This window comes from Lithobates pipiens, unplaced genomic scaffold, assembly GCF_037356315.1.
Source record: "Lithobates pipiens isolate NorthernLeopardFrog02 unplaced genomic scaffold, aLitPip1_a1.2 Scaffold_13, whole genome shotgun sequence".
Lineage (NCBI taxonomy): Eukaryota > Metazoa > Chordata > Amphibia > Anura > Ranidae > Lithobates > Lithobates pipiens.
In genome coordinates, this window is record NW_027507718.1 from 420,213,113 (window position 1) to 420,229,947 (window position 16,835).

The 16,835-nt window shown below is 40.4% G+C and overlaps 1 protein-coding gene across 9 annotated transcripts in view; it reads left to right on the forward strand.

The window, feature by feature from the left end:
* Positions 1-16,835, forward strand: part of APBB2 (amyloid beta precursor protein binding family B member 2) — a 505,529-nt gene that overhangs the window by 282,396 nt on the left and 206,298 nt on the right. For all 9 annotated transcript variants that reach the window (XM_077477579.1, XM_077477581.1, XM_077477584.1 and 6 more), the window contains one exon: positions 12,687-12,895. In XM_077477579.1, coding sequence (XP_077333705.1) covers positions 12,687-12,895 — 209 coding nt within the window. The remainder of the gene's footprint in view (positions 1-12,686; positions 12,896-16,835) is intronic.

A 16,835-nucleotide genomic window follows, 5' to 3' on the forward strand; every position in this document is an offset into this window, starting at 1 on the left:
ATATATTCAGCGCGACTTGCAAATGACTTTAGTAATAGAAGTCAGTGCAAGTTGCCTGGAGACTTGAGTGAAGCGACTTGTCTCCTCTCTGGGCAGGTTGCCAAGAAAAGATCAAAAAGATACAATGTTTACACTTGAATGAATGAACTCAACTCAGTGTGTAGAGTTTTCAGTTTAACCATTTAAAGACTAAATCTTTTTTGACACTTGATGCTTACAAATAAAAATCCTGTATTTTCTGCTAGAAATTCACTTAGAACCCCCAAAACTTATATATATTTTTTTAGCAGAGATCCTAGGGAATAAAATAGCGGTTGTTGCAATATTTTATGTCACACGGTATTTGCGCAGCGGTCTTTCAAACTCAATTTTTTTTTCATTCTAAATTATACATACAAGTGAACTGTTTGGATGTTTGTTTTGTTTAATAAATGGAAAAAAAATTCTGTATCACTTAAGGCTGCTTTCACACTGGAGCAAGCAGGCGTTGACGGTAAAACGCTGCCAGTTTTAGCGGCGCTTTACCGTCATTTTAGCGGGGCACTTATAATTCAGCTAGCGGCCCAGGAAGGGGTTAAATGTGCCCGTGAAGCGCCACTGCCAAATCGCATTGGAGGTGCTTCGGCAGCGGTGCCCATTCATTCATTTCAATGGGCAGGAGTGGTGGAGGAGCGGTATACACCACTCGAAAGATACTGCTTGCAGGACTTTTTTTTAACGTCCTGCCAGCGCATCTCCTCAGTGTGAAAGCACTCGGGGCTTCCACACAGACTGCAGGGGAGCCGTTTTGCAGGCACTTTACAGGCGCTATTTTAAAGCGCCTGAAAAACGCCCCAGTGGGAAAGGTGTCTAACTGTTAGATTTTATGAGATGAAGGGGAAAAAATAAATAAATAATCGGCCTAACATATCGGCCCAAAAAAATCGGCATCATATATCGGCCATCTGCCGTGGCGATTTCTAAATATTGGTATCGGCATCGGCCAGAGAAAAAACCCGTATCAGTCGATCTCTAGAGGTGTCATCATCATCTGTGCTGCTGCACACTACTGTCAGTGCCATTGTGAGAGTCAATTTCATGTGTGTGTTTGTGCCTGCCCATTCTAATTTCTTGCCTTCCTAAAATAATAAATATGTTTTTGCCCTTAAAGGGGTTGTAAAGTCAGAAGTTTTTTTTATCTTAATGCATTTTTTTTTTTTACATAAAGTTTATTTATTTTTGACAAACAGACAGCATAACAATCACGGTAAAGATAGATTCAGACATAGTCGAATGACCGTTTTACATGTATTTGTGAAAGCAAAGTGATGCTACATTTAGCAAACATTGAGATTACAGTTAATATCAGCACAGACATAAAATGGCAATGCAAGACCTAGGAGGGAGGGAGGATGGGCCCAGCAGGGCCTACCCACCTGTCAGCATCATTAGTCTGCTACCAATTAGAGGGAGAACAAGAACGTCCTTTAGGATATCCATTGTTAACTAGGCAAGAGGTAGACAGGATTGTCCAGCTTTATTCCATAGTCAGATCTCGTGCCTTTACCCAAGGGGCCCATATTTTGTTGAATTTATTTGGGCAGTTTCTTCCCAGGTAGGTCAGTCTATAGAGAGGTAGGGCGGCATTTATTAGTGACATCCAGAGTTGTTTAGTGGGGGTTGGGTTTGGTTCCATTGTAAAATAATTGCTTTCCTAGCATAGAAAGACGCATAGAAGACAAAGAGCTTTTTCTTTTAGGGGGCTTCGAGAGCATCGCAGATACCTAAAAGAAGGGGAATGGGGCTGTAAGGGACCTTATTCTTCCCTATGGAATTGATGTCGTCCAGTATTGCCTTCCAGAATTCCTCTATTTTAGGACAGGACTAGACAACGTGGAAAAAATCTGCACCATCCTGGCCACATCTGGGGCACACCGCTAATCGACCAGGATATATTCTTGCCAAGCGCCCTGGGGAGTATTGGGTATGGTGTAAAAATCTCAGTTGCGTATATCTATCTCTGGCAGATATCATTATTGGCAAGTACTGCTGGATCCCCTCCTCACAATCATCATCAGCCAGGTCTGGAATATCCTTCTGCACTCTGTGTATAGCTGAGATACTTTTGAAGTGTCCAGCATTACCCGCATGTTATATAATATAGAGAGTATTCCACCCTTTCCAATGGACCTCAGTATACTCTTAAGGTCAGACATCTGTAAAGTAATTACATGAGGAAACTGAGAGAGGAAAGCGTAGCGTAGCTGGAGAAATCTGAAGAACATATGGTTCGGTCGGACCCCTAGGTTGCCATCTTAACCACGCCCCCAGCCCCCCTAATACTTACCGGAGCCCCAGCGATGTCCACGAGTGTCTCGGCCGTCCAGGACTCTCCCTCCTCATTGGCTGAGACACAGTAGCAGAGCCATTGGCTCCCACTGCTGTCAATGAAAGTCAGTCAGCCAATCAGGGGAGAGAGGGGATGGGCCGAACAGTAGCTCCGTGTCTGAATGGACACACAAAGTTGCTTGCTGTGGGGGCACTCAACATGAGGGAAGGGCCAGGAGGACAGAAGAGCCTTCTTGGACCAAAAAGAGGAGGATCCTGGCTGCTCTGTGCAATCCCGCTGCAACACAGCAGGTAAGTATAACATGTTTGTTATTTTTTATAAAAAAAAATCACTTTAATATCTGCCTTAAATCTCATTGCTAATTACCTATTATACTTGTTTGTAGCCTACATACTGAAAATTTTCACTTAAAACTGTAATTTTGTAACTTTTGTAAATGCCAGTAAAAACATGGCCATGCCATTACATTTTGGGTGTCGTGTCAGTAAATTTGGTAGGTTAACAACACTGGACACTGCATATGTAGATATTGTGTCCATTCAACATCCACCTTCTGAATGCATATGCAGATTTCCATACGAAAGGGAAACATGCATTTCTGTGTAAATTTGCACAGGTAAAAATATATATTTCTGTGTAAATGTGGTGCTGTTGGGCCTGCTGCATAGTTGAAAAATCCTATTCATCATAATTTCCCTAGCTCAAAATTCAAATGTGCCATTAATCGTAACTTCTTTTAGCAAAATGCTGTATACGCTCTATATAAAATGAAACTTTTTAAGTGGGGATTTTGCAAAGTCATTTTTGAAATTGTTAATATACAAGCCTCCCCGCTGCACTCAATACAGACAATCCAATAAGTGCAAAGAGAAACTATTCCTCCAGGGAGTTTTCACACTGGGCAAGCAAAACATTAAATATATTAAAAAACACCCTATTACTCACTGTCTACTAGACGGATTCATCACTAATTGAAATTTGGGACATTTTTCATTTTCCTTTTTGCGTCGCCTTATTTTCATTAGATTATTCTCAGCTCAATACCTGGTCTAATACCTTTTACCATAACACCTCCAGCACTAGTAGATTGATTTTGAAAGAATTGGATGTTTCATTTGAAAGCATCTACAGATGCCCCCCCCCGCCTGAGAACCCTGGAGCGATGCAGTATCAGCTGTGAATAGGTTCATTACCAACAGTGTCACCATTTCTAGAGGTCATTGCTAAAGCCTTTGTGCTCTGGTCAATTGCTTGGCATGCCTGGAATGCTTTTGTGTCTCTCCATATCCCCACAGAACAGTCTTTTTTTATTGAATGTAAAGTACTGTTTGCAGTGAGTGCTGATGTCATACATATTTTTCTGTCGCTTAGTAATAAAAATGGTGGGCCTCATTTATTAAAGTGAAATAAGCATTGTTGTTATTGGCCCATGGCAACCCGTTAGATTCCATTTTTAGATTGCTATAGTCATTTTTCACACCAGGTTTGTATTTGATTGGGTGAGATAGAGGGCCCTTACTTTTGATACTCTTATGAAACAGACTTCATTCTAATGCTTTGTACACACGGCCGGACATTCCGACAACAAAATCTATCAGATTTTTTTCCGACAGATTTTGTGCCAAACTTGTCTTGCATACACACAGTCAGACAAAGTTGTCGGAAAATCCAATTGTTCGGAACGAGGTGACGTTCGTTGCGTACGACGGCACTATGTAGAGGCTAGTAGCCAATAGCTTTGGTCTTGTAATTTAATCTGAGCATGCGTGGCACTTTGTCCGTCGAAATTCTCTACAAACAATCGGAAAAAGTCCGCTCGGATTTTGTTGTCGGAAAATTTTAGATCCAGCTCTCAAACTTTTTCCGTTGGGATTTCCGACGGAAAAAGTCCGATAGAGCCCACACACAATCGGATTTTCCGACAACATAAACATGTCAGCCTTCCTGCCAGCACCATAGAAATGAAGATAATAATAATCCTAACATAATAATAATAATAATAACAGTACAGTTTTAACTCACTTTAAGGTGCTAATACAAAGCCAGTTCACCCTGAGGAAGCATGTGGCTGGGGATTTGGATTTTACTGCCCCCTCCCCTGACACCCAAGGGTGACTGACGCCAGCCCTGCCAGCCAGCAGGGTCTGGAGATGGGGTTCCTGTCCCTTAGGGGAGACGGGGTCCTGTCCCCAGGGGTGATGGTGTCACTGTCCCCAGGGGTGATGGAATCCCTGTTCCCAGGGGTGATGGAGTCCGTGTCCTCAGGGGTGATGGAGTCCCTATCCCCAAGTGAGAAGGGGTCCCTGTTTCCAGGTGACATGGTATCCCTTTCCCCCAGGGGAGAGGCATATCTGTCCCCAGGGGTGATGGGGTCCCTAATAGGATCCCCCTATTGCAGTGTCCTCTGTACCCCCATAGTAGTGTCTTCTGTCCCCCTTTACATAACTCCCATAGTGTCCTCTGCCCCCTTCCACCCATAACAAGTTTCCTGTGCCCCCAAAAGCAGTTTCCTCTGTTCCCTGTATCCCCACTTTAGTGTCCTTTGTACCCCCATAGTGTCCTCTGCCCCCCTGCACCCCATCTCACACACACTGTGTAGGTAGAACTCTCCTACCCTACATAGGTTTACAGCAGAGCAGATCGGCATCACAGAGCTGGATGGGGGCGGGAACTGCTGAAGTTACCTTTTATACATTACCAGGCTGGCGATTGGTTGCTAGGATCACCCGGCAACCAATCACCTGCTGTTTAATGTAAAAAGTTAACTTCTGCAGTTCCCACCCCCATCCAGCCTTCTGATACCGGCTGCTGTCCAATGAAGAGGAGAGCAGCAAAAATGTCCACGGGCTGGGTGCTTGTGAATTAATCACAGGCACTGACAGAACGGACATTTAGCGGTGGCGGGCCTGGGTGCAGCCCACCGCCCGTAGGTTGCCGACCCCTCCACTATGCCATCAAAAAAGAAAAAAAAGCTTTGGCTGTATATACAGTATACTGTACTTCCAGTTGTTGTGTGTGCATATGATTGCATATTAGTGACACATACCAACATTTTAAAAATTTGAGGAAAAACCTGTGTAGTCAACAACAAATAGATTATTCAATCATTTTCAAACTTGTAATAGAAAAATACCTGCGCAGAAATCAAAACGTATTTTTGTAACAAAAGCCAATAACTTATTGTTCACTCTCATAATAAACATATTTTTTTTTTTAGAAAGATGGTGTTGGAGGAACTACGTTGTTGAACCTAAATTCTTTGTAAAACCAATCGTGACAAAGTTGCCCTCCAGTCAGAGTAGCCGAGTAGAAGACCCTGTGGCCATTTACTGTGTTCACATGTAAACATATGTCATAATGATATATCGCACATACCAGTGATTTATATGTGAACTGTCATCTGCTAGTCAGCAGCTGAAAAATATGGAATCCTGGTAATTATAATAGACAAAAAGACACTACCTGCAGTTTATGTAAATTAGCTTTTTAGGGCTGGACAGATAAAGTAGGCATTGTGCCTAAAATTTTGAGGAAAAAGGGAAATATAGGACTTTAAATGTGTCAAGACACAAAAATAATATAAAATATATCACAATTTTATTGAAAACATTAGTTTAAAAAGCACAGCCCGAAGACGAGAGCGCAGCGTAGGTGCAGGGCTGTCATGAGGACAGTGGACTGCAGCGATTGGCCGGGGGGCGGAGTCAGCGCAATGACGTGTGCGCGCTCTACGCCCCGGCGTCAGTGCAAGCTGTGCAGTTCCCACCCTCCCTCCCTTACCTTGGACGGAGTGGTTGTGGTAGATTCTACCGGAAAGGGGGGGGGGGGGGGGAGGACTGGTTAACTTGTTTTTTTCTATTTCAGGTCTGAGGTGTTGGATGTCGTAGCGGTTGGCGGGTGTTGGTCGATGCAGGTACAGGAAGATAACCCCTCCCCACAGAAGTTGATGCGGGACCCATTGGAGATATGGGCTCGTTGATGATATGGCCATATAGTGAGGGTTGATATGGCTGATGGTGAATGGGTGCACTGCGGTAAAATAGTTTGGTGTCTTTGAGCCAGCATGTCGGCTTGAGGCCTAGTTAAAGGAATATTACCGCAGTGCTTGTTTGGATCGATATGCTAATGGGGTGGAGAGGGGGGAGTTTTTACTGCAGATGACCAACGCGCTCAGGGTTTGAAGTTAAACTATGTTTTGTTGATATTTTGTTATACGTTAAATTATTATATTTTGATTAATAAAGAGGCTGCTACGGCCACTAAATACTCCAAAAAGAAGGTGTGGTCTCATTTAATGGGAAGGGGCAATTATGGAGTTGGGTGGTTGGTACAGCAGTAAAAGCACGTCAGTCATCCTGTAGTCATGTGTATATTATCATCATACAGTGTCCATATGATTATGGAAAAATGCAGTAACTCCAGCTGTACATGTTTCGCCATGTTTCGCGATGGTTTCTTCAGGAAACTTTTAGTAAGTACAGCATATGCAATCACTATGAATTAAAAATAGCAATATTTTGACAAACAAATAATTGATGTCGAACAAATCAACAATATAAATAATACATAACAAATCCACAGGTAAATGACATATCTAGCATATGCGAGATGTGTAATTTCACTGTGGATTTCTAATGTATTATTTATATTGTTGATTTGATTGACATCAATTATTTGTTTGTTTAAATATTGCTATTTTTAATTCATAGTGATTGCATGTGCAGTACTCGCTAAAAGTTTCCTGAAGAAGCCATTGCATGGCGAAACATGTAGAGCTGGAGTTACTGCATTTTTCCATAATCGTATGGACACTTGCTGTATTAAAATTAAAATTAAAATTATTAAAATTCGACGTCCAATACACTGCAATGCAACCTTCGCCGTGTAAATCCTTTCTGAGCATGCGCGAAACTTAGTTTGTCGAACAAGCCTACACACGAGCGGACTGTCCGCCGAAACCAAGTTTCAGCGGACTGTCTTACGGGAATTCCGAAAAACTTTGTTCGTCAGACTGTCCGCTGAAACTGTCCGCTGAAGCCCACACACGAGCGGACTGTCCGCTGAAACACTGTTCAGCGGACAAAGTTGGGCGAACAGTCCGCCCGTGTGTACGCAGCCTAAGAGATGTGGTGCCGATGACTTTCTGACATCCAGCTACCCATTGATATATTGTTCCTCAAATGTTAAAAGTGACCCGTGCAGAGAGATTATGTCGTCTCTGACCTCTCTAATTCTAAATGATAACTTCTTAATTGTTATATGATGTTTGTAGTACTATCTGGGTCTCAGACCTGGAACAAGCATTCAGATCAGTTCTGAAGGTATTCTTATTATACATTGAAACCATTAAATCAACATGCCAGCCAGCCAGTTGGCCTTTTTAAAAGTCGGTCAGCAATAGCTGGCTACATATTTCTCTCAATACAGCTTTTTTTTTTTAAAGCTGGGTTTACACTTATGCATTGCAATAATGTGCGGTAAAATTTAAAACTGCAATGCAAACAACCCATATTGATTTTTATAGTTACATAGTTAGTCTGGTTGAAAAAAATGCAAATCCTTCTACTTCAACCAATAAAAGGAGACTTTTTTTTTTTTTTTTACAATCCTGTATACACAATCATATACCAACAGTTGATCAAGAGGAAGGGAAAAAACCCAGCAAAGCATCCAATTTGCTTCCCGATTCCCCAAGAGGCAATCGGATTTTCCCTGGATCAACTTTGCCTATAAATATTAGTATCCAGTTATATTAAGTACTGTACCTTTAGGAAAAATCCAGGCCCCTTTCAAAAATTTTTATTTCACTTTGACACTGCATGTTAATGCATGTCTTTTAGGGCCACACAATGCAGAAATGTTAGCCATTTAGTGCATTCATTAAAAAAAGAGTGAATGTGCACAGCATTGTTAATTTAATTGACTAAAATATTTTCGTCTACTAAATTAATACTATTTCGGTCGACTAAATACGACTAAAACTTAACTGGCATTTTAGTCATAAGACTATGACTAAAACTAAATTGAAATTTGCTGTCAAAATTAACACTTCACTACCACATAAGAATACGTAGGGGGAATCTACTAAGCTGCTTAAAGTAAAAAAAAAGCTTTTCTTATTTTTTTCCTAACATTTTGTTGGTAAGATTATCAGGTAATCTGCGATGGCATTACAGCCAATAGAGTTTACAGTTTTTTTTTTTTTTTTTTTTATATTTTCAGGTTGTACTTCTGCTTGTATAAAAGCAATAGATTTGTTTGTTTATGAAACTTGGTTTTATTTCTAAAGACATTATATATCACAGCAGCTAAATCTGTGTCTGTAGTGCATGTTCAAACCTTAATACCATAAATATAACCTGTTATTCGATTTTTACTCCAGGAGTATATAATGAGTTTGGCAATATTGAAGAAATGCTTAAATAATGCATTAACATTTCACTAAACCCATTCAATTTTGGACTACTAAAATGTACTGGTGATTTTAGTCGACTAGCATACAACTAAAACTAAAACAATTCAGATAACTAAAACTAAAATTGAATTTTAGTCAAAAGACTAAAATATTACCAAAACTAAATGGCATTTTAGTTGAAAGTCTATAACTAAAACTGAATCAAAATTAGATGTCAAAATTAACACTGATACGTTGTGGTAGCGCATTCCTTAACACAATGCACTGCAACACACCAGACAGGTGATGCGTTCTAGGTGAATTTATGATGTGGGTGAAAACTGGCCTGTGACCCTGCCTTCCTTCCCCTTAGGCCATCCTATTGTAAAGCCAGTCCTGTTTAACCAGTAGAGAGGTTGGGGGAGAGGGGGTGGAAAACACAGGACAGATGGGCTTAAAATTTGATTAAAACTGCTTCTCTGGACTTTCATTGTTTGCCATTCAGTTTTGTTCTGCAGATGGCAACACTTGCTTATTTTTTCTTCATATGCTCGGTTTGTATTCTGAGGTATGACATGTTTAAGGGGCTTACTTTGGGCTGTAGATACTAGTGATTTCTTTTGATATATTACTAACCCAATGAAAAGCTCAACAGTTCATGGTTGTCTTTTCCATTGTATTCTAGGGTGTTTTTACCTTTTTAACTTTTGTCCTCTGTTGTTTCTGGTTAGAGTAGACCCTCCCCTTGCCCCATATCCCTATACTCATCCCCATTGACCATCATTCATGAGACACCAATCATGGACCACTGCATGGGGCTGCTGCCCTTCTCACTGTATGTATTTATAAGGAGGGTAGGTCACTGTTGGAGATTCCAGGGGGAACAGGGTACCATACTACATATATTTTGGTCCTGCCCAAAACTGTCACATTTCTGGGAGGTACGAATAATTACGTTCTCCCTGGTGATCCTTCCTTCTTCAGCCTCCATGTTTTAGATATTCTGGCCAAAATATATAAAAAATCAATACTCAGTCATCTTCTTAATGCTGGCAAATCATGCATTGCACTCCGATTGAAAGACCCACCCTCCATATCACTATGTATTTTAAAAGTGGAGGAACTGAATACAATGGAGGACTTGATTCTCTCATCTCAAAGCAAATATCACGCTTCTGCAATGTGGCTTAATTGGAACATGTTCATATTTTCTGATGAAGCCAAGGCGCTACTGGACTCCACTTAACAACTTAAAAATATGGTGCAGCTCTGCATAGAAACCAATCAGCTTCCAGGTTTTTTTTGTCAAAGCTTAATTGAACCAGCTGAAGTTAGAAGCTGATTGGCTGCCATGCACGGCTGCACCAGATTTTGCACTCTCCAGTTTTAGCAAATCAACCCCATAGTCTTCTCTGTTACAACATCTTATGTTGCAATTGACATTTGTCACTGGTGTTTAGTAGTGACGATGCCTGCACCCCATAATTACATTATGCGGAACTGCACTATATTAGACTATACCTAATTTATGTTTTTTTTAAACTGTACATTCAAAATGGACAATTGTAGTGTTTGGTGTTGCTTTAACCCAGCATTGTACCCTTAGGTGTACTTTCATGTTTAGATGGATCTATATCACTGAGATGATGCTTCAGTTGATGCTGTATACAGTTTTACATATAAGCATTTATTGTATTTTCATACTGAACACTATAAATAAATAAAGAATTTACAAATAAAGAGGGCACAATAATATTTAACCATTTACACCCTTTATTGGTCATGTGATCAGGTGTCACATGAGAAAGTGCAGGGAGCTCATGGAGAAGCTTGATTGTGTCCTGGATTGGATTTATAACTTCCCTTTTAAAGGCTGTGCACGTGTTCCAATGCATATGTGAAAGCTTTGGACGTAATTGACAAACCCAAGCCTTTCAGAATATTAAAAATTGGGTTAGAAATCCCAATCTCCTATATGACTAAAATCTGGCAAATTGGAACTGACGAGGCTTACTCTAACAAGGCCAAATAATTTCCATGACCCCAAAACTAGATATGTTTTGCTAAAATGTGGACTTATTGGAGATATAACTTATGTGCTCCTCCATAGCAGCAAGGTATCACTGGAATTTTTTTAGATGGTTCTAACACTGCTCATTAGAACTATCTAAAGTAGATCTTCGGTGTTCGTTAACTGTTGCTTGGGGAGTCTTTGTTGGTAGGACTTGAGTACTTGTAACATACCTCTGACAAAAGATGTTTGGGCTCACAGTCTGCTCCTTGTACTCTTGATCTTTTTCTCAGCATGCAGTACAAGACTTCAAAGTATATATAGAAGTGTCCCTTGGATGTTGAAAAGACATTGATTATAAGATGTGCTGATTTGGAATTTAATAGGTAGACCATGCACTAACTGTGAATGTTAAAAAGGAATTTCCTAATGAATCATTTATCAGTCCTGAAAGACAAGGTTGTTCAGCTTTCATATTGCTGGTGTTCATCAGGCTCAAATTGAACATGTCTGGATGGCTCACTCTGCAGCCTAGATTGGAAGATAATTTATATTACAATCGCTATGTTTTAGAATTGAATTCTGCTTCATTTTCTGCAGTGAAAATGGATGAAATGCATCAGAACAAAACAGTGATTAATTCTTCCAACCTTATTGTGGCATCTAAAATGTATTTTAATTGCAGCACAAGCTTATTATACTGTCAGGTTGTGAGTATGATCCGCGTTTCGCGCAGGACTGAATGCTGTACACTGCTGACATACATCATAACGCCGTCTGCAAGATGACAGCTCAAGGAGAAATCTTTGATACTGCAGTGGACATCTTTATGGAGTTCTACTTCAAACATCTTCTCCCACGCATCCTAAACAGAACCACCAATTAGAACCAATGACATACTGATCGCTTCTCTTTAGCTTCAAAATAGACAGGATCGTCCTCAGAATGAACCTATTTTATTTGCATTTACATGAAAGGAGGAATGGATGAAAAGTTATTTTTAGTGACTGTGTTTTCAGCTACTAAGAATAAAGAGTTTCTGATGTTTTATCTGACAACAAAAAAATAAGAGTGTTTGTATTTACAGTACTTGTATATGAAAGGTTTTGCTCAACAATCGTTTTTCCAAGTTTTCTCTGCAGCCACGAGTGACTGCAGTTCTATTCCATTTCAAGTGGTCTGTTGTAATCATGACTGTGTCTTGGCTATGCAGAAGTTGATAGCTTTTTTACAAAACGGGCACATTATTACGAAGTGTGGAACATTTGGTCTTGCTAGGGGCATGTCCTTTCTGTGATAACTCTATAATAGTAATTGTAGGTGTAAGAAGGAGAATGGGATTCTCCAACTTCTCTTACCTAGAGTTTTTGTCTATAACTAAGTCACTGATGAATACTAAAACTCTCAATACAAGTTTGATACCTAGAAAGTGCCGATATCCAATGGAGCAATGAAGCTGCAGTGCAGCTAAGGGCCGTTTAGGTGATTATTCCTCAACTTTTAGGAAGACACCACCAACTTAGTCTCTTTTAACTATTCAAGCCTTACTACTGCCTCAAGGAACAGATATCAACCGGCCCAACTTAAGTGGTCTTCACCGTTGCTCCAAATTACTGACCAAGACTAGTCAGAATTTGAAGATGTATACAAAGGCTCATTGGTTTTCTCAGGGTATAGAGTAATATAACTAAAGTGGTTTCAGCAATCCCACTATACACCTGCTAGAATCATCCAATGGGAATGCTCTGCTTTGCAGTATGCTTTAGGGGGTGTGGGGAATCTGCTTATTTTTTTCTGGACCTGCCACAATGTCTGGGACTAGATATAGGAATTTTTGATTTGATATTTGTCCAACTTCTATTTGTGAGTGTCTCACTCAGACATCCATAATGTGCCTTTCATTAAATTTTATGATCAGTTATGTAAATGTGTTGTTTTGCTCTTATTTACAGCTGATATATGGAGCGACCATACATTACAAACGGACCCCGATCTACCACCAGGCTGGAAGAAAATCAATGATATTGCTGGAATTTACTACTGGCACATTCCAACTGGAGCCACCCAGTGGGAGCGTCCTGTATCTGCACCAACAGATCTTCCTGGCTCACGGAAAGGGTCCCTTAGCTCTGTCACATCATCTCCCACTCCAGAGAATGAGGTAAAGCAATTATTTATTGTAAGAACAATTTTAATTCATGCTTAAGCTATAGCTGTTGGTCATTACTGCTGTAAAAGGATAAAAAGAAAGATGCTCTCCTTTTTGTTTTTCTCCTACTCATAATAGTATATAGAAATGAAAGTGTTTTTGATGGCATGTCAGTATCCCTTAGTATTACATTTTAACCTTTTTTGATGAATGCTTGGACAGACAATGTCCTCCTCATTCTGAGTGTATGCTCTTTACTATTATCCTCTCCATAGTCTCCATAGAGGTATTCTTGTCACGTAATTCTATGAAATAGATAAGCATGCCTATTCAGCATGGCAGCAAAAAAAGAAAACTGATGGGCAAAGTTCAGTAACCACTACCAATTAATCAGAAATTACTTTGTAAGGAAAAGTTGATCTGTTGCAGTGTAAGCAACCTTACTACTGTTTGCAAGGCTTTCAATCTGCTGGCCTGTTTACAGCTATGCGTATCTGTAATATATGCTTGTTTTTGCGGTATCTGGGTTTATTTGCGAATTGCACATTTAACATGTGCTACATTAAGTTAGCAAAGCTATGTATTACAATTAAACCAAACTTGAAACATTTTTTTGTTATACAACACATTATCATGCACGGATTGCTCACATCCTCAAGTGTGCTGCATTGCATCTTATAAGGTGCATTGGGGTGTCATACAAAATAAAATGGAACTTCAACATTGTACTTTAATTCATGCATTTATATAACGTGTAGTGGCGTAAAAAGGCCCTAAAAGGGTCTGACCCTAGACAGCTAAAAATAGACTAAAGACAAACTTATTTAGTCAACCCTCTTAAAGCAATTACTGATACTGAATATTAAATATGCTGTATAGTGGTTTCAGTGTTTATGCACAAATGTATTCTTGTTATTACTAACAGTGTGGGATATCACACTGAGGTTGCTTTCATTTTAAAAGCCACAAGCCAGCAAAGATCAGGAATCAAAACATCTGACTGTCTGTGATTACTACGTTATGTATGATGCATAAGTCTTCTGCAACAACAGTGCCAATATTGTACTAATTATTTTCTTCCTTTAACCCATTAAGGTTTTTTAATAATAAAAAAATACATAAATTAATTGCTAATATGTTAAAAACATGAGTTTTGGAAACCAAAGAAGCACACGCAAACCCACTTTAGTTCAGCCAGTGAAATTCAGTGGCTCCAACAGAGAGCCATTGTATCTAATGATCACTTTACAATGCCACATTTCCCCAGCAGGTGGCCCTGCAAGTGAATATGTAGTTACAGAATTCTTTATCAGGAAAAGGGCTCCCAGGCATACAGGCAATTGATTTCAAATTACCTCTAAAGTAAACCATTTCTCTGGCCATCTCATCTCCCATTACCTATACATAGAGGCTGCTAAAAGCTCTTTATTGCTCCCTGTCACAGCTCTTTTGCAATCCTTAGATAGCAGCTGTGAAAAATCTGACTTTTAAAGGTAAACTCAATTTTTTTAACAATTGTTCTTTATACAATTACATCATCTTTCCGTTTCTATGGCCTGGAGCTATTACTGACCATAGCAAATACAAAAAAACAAATTGTTCCAGGCAGAGTGGAAAGGAGAAAACCAGACAGTTGAAGTAAAAGTGAAAAGAATGAACTTTTACAATTTTTTGCATCTGTCCTCTAGATATTGTTAAGGTGGAAAAGGCCTAACACTAACTATTTAAAACATTCCCTCCCCTCCTCCTATCTATCCTGCACATCAGTGGTGGCTGGTGTTTTTCTCTTGGGGGGGGTGGCAAACAACCACTACCCTGGTTGGCCGGCAGCAAACCCCCCCTCCACTGTCGGTCGGTTGGTCACCCCCCCTCCTCCTAGGCGTCCATTAGGATCGCTTGTCCTTTCAGCCAATTGGGTGAGGGGTCTCAGAACCGCTTCCTGGTTGTCCTGGATGAGGATCAGTGTGGCAATAGCGAATATTCATTCGTTATTGTCACACAACTGGGTAGGCTCGGAGCGCAGTGCTCTGCGCCCCGAGCCCACCCTTTTTTTGAAGCCTATTAGAGCCTCTGGCTCTAATCGCATGCTTAAAAAACCCCACCCTCCAGTTGGAATCCATGCATCCGGTGCCCTGCATGTAGATTAGGGGGCATGATGCATGGATGGGGGGGGTGGCACCTGTGTGCCCCTAATGGACTGGCCGCCACTGATGCATACCCTGTGTACTTTATAATCTGTTATTATTACAGTATGTGATCTTGCAGCTCTGGCTTCCTTGTGCTACAGGATCACGTGACCAGATCAGATTAAAAATAGGTAAGTACTTACTAGATCTTTTTTTTACAAAAGTGTATAGGAGAGGTAAAAGTATGGGGAAAATGTGAAGAATAGTTAATTGTAAGGCTTTTTTCCGTTTTAAAGAGCTGTGACATGAAACAAGAAGATAATTGACAATGCTGAACTTACAACAGCCTCATAGTACAGCTACTGTTAGATAGAATGGCAAGATGAATGGCATGGGGCACTTTAAAATGGCAGCTAGTAGTTTATTTCTATATTTGTCTTATGGCAAACATCAACCTACAAGACAAAGAAATCTTATAGTATAAGAAATGGAAACTGCAGTGTGCCTGTTTAATTTGCTGGTGGCACTCGTACCCCATGTAGATTTTCTGATCCGCTGTTAATCTGGCTGCCAGTGGTCCCATAGTATAACCTACCGTCCAGTCCTGATACTTCATCCGGTGTAATATATACATTTATCTGCCATGTATAGATTTTGTCGATTTCTCTTTTCAATCCACTACACAATCATTTGCCCATACTCAACAACTGTTTGTATATAATTTAATTGCATTATTTGCTTTTCACTGTTTGCTCATGATATCTGTATTCACAATGTGTTATTTTAACCTGAATAAACTTACTCTTTTTATATCTTGTACAGCTATTTTTTATTTTTACTAAAGGCAAACACTCTGGAATTGCAAGATAAAAAACTGAGCATACATGCATAGTTGCAAAACCATGGGGGCTCCCTGTCGGACACTGCAGTGTTATTCCACACTGCAGCCCATTCATATAGCAGAGAATGGAATTTGCAGTGTCCCCTGGAGTTCTCTCTGCCTAACATTACAGAAAGAACCCTGTGTGTACAAATGCTGTAGCTGCTGACTTTTAGGAAGCAGAAACTTGCCAGCTCATAGAAGCCATTGCTGTCCTCCTGCAGCCGATTCTTCTCAGCGCTGTGGATCCCCGGTATGCCGGATTTGGGTATCGGCAATGATTTCCTCATAAACAGGAACTGATTCTGGACATTGCTAATTGCTATTAGCAATTGCCAGCACCTACGGCTTCCGAACCGAGAGAGAGGTTTACCATTTGTCTGTTTTCCTGGAGCAGTGATATCTCCCTCTTTCCAATTATTTCCTCATGTCTCACAGCTGACTTCCTATTGCGAATGCACGAGGCATGGAGGTAGCAGTGAGACTGGTCATGCAGCCTTATGGGATGTTTGACATATTCTGCAGTAAGGCCATACCACTGATTTGTAAGCAGGGCTCTTGTGGCTTTTGAAGTAGGTTTCCCAGATGCCATTATCATACTTAGTATTCTCTCTGAACTCTGGTTCTCTATCTACTAGCAGCATTCATAAGGGAACATGCTGTGGGTGTCTATAGACACACAGAGCCCACCTGGGAGCAAGTCAGCACATTTGCCCCCAAGTGCTTGCTATGGGGGCAGACACAGAAATAAAAGGGCCAAGAGTGGGGAGAAAAGGGTGCACAGAGCAGGTGAGTATAACATGTTTGTCATTTCAATTTTAATCATTTATAAAATATTTACATTTGTTAATTTAAAGAAATAAAGGAAGGTGAGAAAAAAGGATTCGATTAAAGATCTAGCCATCCTATTACACAAATAGTGATGGCCGAACGGTTCGCCCGGCGG